At 28.5% G+C, this 7,314-nt stretch overlaps 1 protein-coding gene across 1 annotated transcript; it reads left to right on the top strand.

Moving 5' to 3' along the window:
* Window positions 1-3,429: 3,429 nt before the first annotated feature.
* LOC120076673 (probable transcription factor KAN4) lies at window positions 3,430-6,509 on the top strand. The gene is made up of 6 exons (XM_039030568.1): window positions 3,430-4,007; window positions 4,106-4,182; window positions 4,420-4,456; window positions 5,106-5,217; window positions 5,987-6,074; window positions 6,214-6,509. Exons 1-6 carry the CDS (start codon window positions 3,707-3,709, stop codon window positions 6,415-6,417), a joined length of 819 nt encoding a protein of 272 aa, XP_038886496.1. The 5' UTR covers window positions 3,430-3,706; the 3' UTR covers window positions 6,418-6,509.
* The last annotated feature ends 805 nt before the right edge of the window (window positions 6,510-7,314 follow it).

The following is a 7,314-nucleotide window of genomic DNA, read 5'->3' as shown; positions in this document are numbered from 1 at the left end:
AAAAGAAGCAGAAAATTGGAGAGAAAGACAACCATTTGGTTTTTCAGCGACAAATTTCACAAAGTTGTCAATTTTCGGAGTTTGAACCGCTGGATCGTACTGAAATTTGGTCAACCTGTTCGAGACACACAGGGTCTCGTTTTGAACAGTTGGATTATCATTTGAGCCTCTAATTTGTTCGTAATCGCTGTCGAACATAACCTATAAAACTGAGTTATTTTCATTTTTCTAATCTCTCAAGTTTTCATCTGTTATGTATGAAAGTATTAGTAGGTAGTGAACTTTTGTAGGACTAATTTGAGTTTTTTCCCTGAATTTTATCATAATAAGAGAAGTTGACAAGGGTGGATTACTCACAAGTCTTGTGGTTTGTACTTTTCCCATCGAAGAGGCTTTCCGCATATAATTCATATGTACTCTTTGTTTTTAGTCTTTTAGAATTTTGTAGTCTATTGCTCTCCAATGTTTTGTTGATTGCTTGGTGATTATTTGGTAATTTTTATTTGTGGTGTTTTGAAGAACAATATTTGGATCTTGCTCTCGAAGTCTATCAATAATAAACCACATCATTGGTAAGAGTCTATAAACTAACCTACTATCATGGATAGAATTTATTGTATTTACGATTCTTTAAAAATGTTGATATACCTTCATTTATTAGCATTCTCCCCGAGAGAACTCTCATTAAGGCCCAAGAATGAAATTCCATCTAAATCTCTGAATGTTTTGCTTCTCGTCTGTGATTCACCAAAACAATTTGCCACTTCATTTCCTTCTCAAGATGTGAAGACAAAGTCTTGTGGTTTATACGTTTATATAACTTTTTACACGTTAACATTTAATACAATACATAGATTTCGTACGATTGAATGTATATAACATGTTATTTAAGTAACATGTAATGTTTCACATATCCATATTAATTACGAGACTCTTAATAAGTGAAGACAAATTTAATTATAATATCTAATACTCTCTTCATTTATGAGCTTAAAATATGAAGAAGATCCAACAAACAAAAATGAATATTAATTGAGGAGAAAATAACGATGGAGTGGTTTAAACATAGGACCTCCTAAACCAACATGCTCTCAAACTCTCTTAAATTAATGGGTGAAGATAAATTTAATATAATATCTAATAGAGACACAAAATTTACCTACTAAACAAGAACTTAATAAGTATATAAATAAAGACGACATTGGAATCAAAGTGAACAATATATCATATGAATATGAAAAACACAATAATATTCTTCAACCCATTGTGAATATTTATTATAATTATTATTATTTGTACTTGTGAATTAAAAAGAAAAGCATTAAAAGAAACCAAAAAGTTAAGAGAAAAGTTAAAAGAAAAGGAGGTGGGATGCAAGAGACAGAGAGAGAGGAAGTTTGTGATAAGACAAAGGCATAGAATATGGAATATGATCCAAAAATTTCACACTTTTTTTATTTTTTTAAAAATTATTTTTGGCACCAAAATGCATGTTTCCCAGAAATTTTCTATATTCTAGAGAGAGAAATGCACAGAGAGAGAGAGATGAACGAATAATTATAATTAAAATTAAAATTTAATAAATAACATTAATAACAACAAAATTATTATTAATGAAGGGGTTTGCATTTCCCGGAGAATCTAGAGCGCATCAGGCGCTGACCAAAGAAGATTAATTTAATTAACAAGGGAAAGAAATGAAATGGAAAAGGGTATTAATAATATAAAAATAGGAATTAGAAAGGAAAGGGGTCACGTGAGGCACGCGCGGAAGATTGGACAAGGAATAATTGGACACGGAGAGGGAATATTGGGAGCTTAAGGATACATCTTAAGTTAAGGCAGACAAATGCTACCTGTTCCTTTCAACGTTAATGTTGGACCTTCCTTACCCTTTCTCTAATTTTATATCTCCTATATACCATTTTTTATTTTTTTTTTTATTTTTTATCGATTCCATCAATTTTAATTACTTTCCATTTGGAAGGTAAAATGAGGATAGTTCAACTAAAACAATAATTATACTATCAATTTCGAATTAAACAATTGGATTCTCTTTTTTTTTTTTTTTTTTTTTCTGTAAATATTAATGTTTGGACTATGAGAATATGTAAATATATAGATTGGAAGTAATGTTTGTTATAAAATGGGACTAAATAATGACTTGATATATTACTCCACTCGAAGTTACCATACCCAAAAAAAATAAAAAAATCATTGATGGTTACAACTTAATTACATTTTTTTTAAAAAAAAAAAAAAGAAGAAGAAGAAGATGGGAGAGGAGCAGTGGAGACAGGATTTGAACAGAGGGATAATTTGGAAAGCAATGTGAAAATATACCTCGTTTATACACAAAATGGGGAATCTTCTTAAATTGATGGCAACCCCCCTTATTAAATTTAATTTTATATCTCAACCCCAACCCAACCTCTAAATAAATAAATAAATAATACCTTATTTCATTCTATTAAAAAAAAAAGTCTGAAATTAAAAGGGTCACAATCACAAGTAATAATCCATCACTCTACAATAAATAAAATAAAAAAAAATAATAATAAAAAAATCTATTGATCACACAATTGAATAATGCACAAGAGAGACATTTTAGTTTTTTCTAGATACTTTCTACTAATAAACATTCTCATATATCATATATTATTCTATTTTAAATTTTTTTCATATATCATTCTTAAATACTTTTTTTATATTCAAATAATGAAAAAAAGGTAATATAATGACTTAACGGATTTGGTTGGTTTTCTCTATTTTCATTGAAAGAGAAATGGATAAGTAATAGTTAGCTGTATTTTGAGTGCACTTTATCTTCTTACCATTCATATCAATTATACACCTTAGAAAAAATTTAAAAATGTTGAGTAATGGAAGGTTTGAGACAAGAACCATACTAAAACTATAATAATCACTCGGTAAACACTATTTTATAATGCCCATATAGTTATAGGACATTATTTCAAAACCCTAATTTATTATCATTTTTATTATTTTACATTTATTATTTTTACGGTGTTTAATATTTTCTTCTTAAACTAAAATTTACATCTTAAATACATACTATTATAACTAAAATTAAAATAATCTACACTCTAAATACAAATTATTATAACCTAATTATAATAATTAACTCTTTGTCCCAAGCGTATCCTAAGAATTTGTCAAATATAAAAAATTGTGAATGTCTATACGTAAGTTGCATACAGATAGATGTGATTCGACGTATGTTTATTTCTTTATTATTATTATTATTATTTTGAAAAGGGAGGAGCTCCTTTTCATTCCCCCATTATTTAGATAAGAAACTTTCTCTCTCTTCTGTTTGTATTTGTGTTGGAAAAGCTGTGTGATCCATCTGTGAGTATTAAATGCACACAGAAGTTTCAACTTTTCACTCCTTTCCTTTCCTTTCCTCTTTTTTTCCTCTTAAAACCTTTTCATATTACTCAAAACTAAAACCCTATTCTCTTCCCTTTTCTTTCCAAATAAATAAATCCATTCCATTATTCCATTCATTCAGAATATAGTTATCTTATTTTCCATGATCATCGTCACTCACATCTGCAAAAAGATCCCATTTTTCGAAACCCCTTTCCCAATCTCTTTCACCAAAATCATAATCCACTCATAATCTCAAAAGGGTCACCACCTTTTTCTTCAAAATTCATCATATTAATCCTCTTTTCATCTCATGTTTTCCTCCACAACCCACCATAGCCATTGGAATAATAGCATCATGGACTATTCCACCACCGCCTCACCACCACCGCCATTGCCGGACCTTTCCTTGCACATTAGTCCACCGTCGGATTCCGGCAATCATTATTTGAAAAACCACCAGCAACCTCATATAATGTATGGAAACCATTTGAAGAGAGGGGCAAAAATGGGATTTGGGATTAAAAGAAGCATTAGAGCTCCAAGAATGAGATGGACCACTACTCTTCATGCCCATTTCGTCCATGCCGTTCAGCTCCTTGGCGGCCATGAAAGTACACCTTTACCCTTACCCTCTTCTATTATTATCATTATTATTATTCACCACTATTATTTATCAAAATTAATCAAAATCGTTTTTTTTTTTGGACAGGGGCTACACCAAAATCAGTTTTGGAGCTGATGAACGTGAAGGATCTAACCCTAGCTCATGTAAAGAGCCATTTACAGGTGGGTTTTTTTTAATAATAATAAATCTTAATTATTGTTTCTTTTATGAGACACAATGAGAGCAAAGTTGTAATTTTTTTTTTCCTTTTTTGAGTGAAATAGAATAGAATTGAATTGTAATAAGTATTTTGAGAACAAAGAAGTGAGGACAAAAGAGCATCAAGAGTGTAATCTTTGCATTGTTGACTCTTTTTCTTTTAATTTCATTTTCTTTGTCTATTTTTTGGGCTCATGCAGATGTATAGAACAGTGAAAAGCACTGACAAAGCAACTGGTAAATTACTATCTCTCTCTCTCTCTCTCTCTCTTAAAAAAAATTTAATTTTCCTCTCATGTTCTACAATATCATTTTGGGGGAGTTTTCTATAATTTCTTTGATAAATATTCGGTTTTTTGCTTATTAGAAAAAGAAAAAATTAATATTAATTACAATGTTTTCAATGTTCATGTGTGTGTTGAAAAATTGCAAGACATATAGATTTTAATTTTTTGTTTTTGAAATTTGATTAAAAATGAAAATGTTTCCTTAAAAAATTTGAGTTATTAATTACTATCTTTTTTCGTCCTACCCTTTTCTACACTCTCCCTTTCGGTGTTTTAAGTTTATAATGTCTTTAATTAATATTCGGTTTTTTGTTAATTTTTAGTTTCTTTTTAAAAGTAAGTTTATATAAAATACTTAATTTCAGCTTTGAGTTGACAGCGTTTTCAAAAGTTTCAAAAACTTAGAAAGAATTAAATATCGATTTTAGGGGAAAAAAGAAATAAATAAACCAACACAATTTTCAAAAAACTAGAAATGAAGCTTTTAAGTTTTATATTTTAAACAATGTCTTTCATTTGAGTTACAAAATGATTTATTTTAGGGTTTTGATCAGTTTTTGATGAAAATAAATATTTTCATTGTTAATTTTAAATTTCAGACTCAGCCATGAAGAACCAAAGGCAAGAAATTGATGCAAGTGGTGTTTCAAATTGTGAGAACTCTAACAATCCACCACTTACAATGTGGAAAAGCCCTAATCATCAAAAGATGTGAGTGCATTTCCAAACTCTTAGATTTAATTTTCATTACAATGGCACTGTTTGAATCTTTATTTTCATTTGAAAGAAACATATATTTAAAGTAATTTCACATGTGTAATCAATAATTAGTTACTTAAACCTTTTGCATTTAGCAATATGTTAGCTTCTTTGACCATACTCAACTCCCCATTTATGGTCCCTTCATTTTGGGAAATTTTAGTGGACAGTTTCTTTTCTTAAAACATTTCTTAAAATTAATTAATCACTCCTTGACTTAATAACCCATTTAAAAAAATTGACTTGACCATATTAGTTAGTTCATTTTGAATTTTATTTTCTATTGCAATTTCTTATATTCATTAACTTGATGATTGATTATCATATTAATTGTTGATGGACATGCACATATTCCCATTTTTGTCATACTTGCAATTACCTTTTATAGATTGCTATTTTCGTAACATTAATTCTCATTTACATTGATTACATGCCTGTTTACTTTAATTTGTGTTGAGAAGCAACCCTAGATAGTTTCAAAAACTCGAAGAGAGGAAAAAAAACAAATTTTTGAAAAAACCCATTTATTTTCGTATTTTAAATCCTCAATTAAAATAACCTTAAAATATACCATATTCTTCTTCTGAAGGTTGATAGTTGGATCTCTTATCACTACAATAGTTTGAACTGAAGAAAAAAAAACAAAAAATGAAGCATTGGAAAACTGAGTACAAAATAATGAACGGATAAATTGATGATTAAATTAATGAATGATGAGCAGGAAGTTGTTCTGTTCATCAATGGAAACAAATCAGGAAATGACGAGCAGATGGAATCAACTATGCAACAATAGTATTGGAAACAACCAGGTTCGTATGTGTACAAAACACAATACAACAACAACAACAACCTTAAACAACAAATTATGGTCTACTTTTAATTTCTTTTAAAAAAGACATTATAATTTATATATAATATATATATATTTTTTGGGTTGATTTGAAGCAGAAGCAGGAGAAGGACCGACACAATGGAAATGCAAATATGAAAATCTCGAGTGGTGTGAAGAAGCAGAATAATAGTAGTAGTAATAATAATAATAATAATAATAATATTAACTTAGACTTCACTTTGGGATGCCCTAATTATTCTCTAACAATCAATTCTAATCCTCACTCTTCATCTACTGAACTTCCTCTTCTTAAATGCTAAACTCAAAACATAAACCCTTTCTTTATGGGGTTTTGATTTTAGTTATTAGCCTAATTAATTCACGTGGCTTTTGTTATTAATTGCTGCTTCATATGTTTATTAATTAATGTGGCCTTTGTCTAATATTCTCTCATATGTTTACTACTTATTCTTTACTTTTTTTCTTTCAATTATTTTTTTTTTATAATTTATTTGCTAAATAATCAAATAAAACAAATATATCATCACATCAGCATTCGTTAAAGTTAAGTCGATAACCATTTAGAATTATTTTACAAACCTGAGGGATTATATTGTCTGTTTTGAAACTTCATAACCAAATAGACATCAACTCTAAATCTCAGGATAAAAAAGTGTAATTTACAAAAAAAAAAAATAAAAATAAAAATAAAAATGAAATTCCTTATTAATTACAAAAATAAAGAAACAGCTGTAATGACCAAGTTTGATTTTACTAACACAAAAATAAAACAAAATTGAATGATGGTTTGTTGAAAATTACAAGGTTGCTGCATTTCGTAGGCTAGAGGTGATCGAATTCTTCTCACAAAGGCCCACAGCCATATCAAAAGAGTCCATGCTTTCACAAATCAAGATAAATTATGAGTCAGTATATTCTTGTTTCAATTTTTTTTTTTTCATAGAAATCAAAAGCAAAATCATATAGACATAATTTCATTTAAATTAAATTACACAATTATTGGAATAATTCAGTATGTTATAGGTAATTTTCTCGATTTCATTCCACTATCAAGTAAACCACATATGATCCTCCTACATTTTTATAATAGATGAGGACTAAAATCTTTTTATAAAAATAATATGTAAATCGTGATATGATATACTTATCTCTTAGTTGAGAATGTAAAGATATATAGATCAATTTCAAAATTGAAA

This window comes from Benincasa hispida, chromosome 4 (assembly GCF_009727055.1).
Source record: "Benincasa hispida cultivar B227 chromosome 4, ASM972705v1, whole genome shotgun sequence".
NCBI lineage: Eukaryota > Viridiplantae > Streptophyta > Magnoliopsida > Cucurbitales > Cucurbitaceae > Benincasa > Benincasa hispida.
Note: the sequence above shows the minus strand (reverse complement) of the source record. Positions and strands in the feature narration are given on the sequence as shown.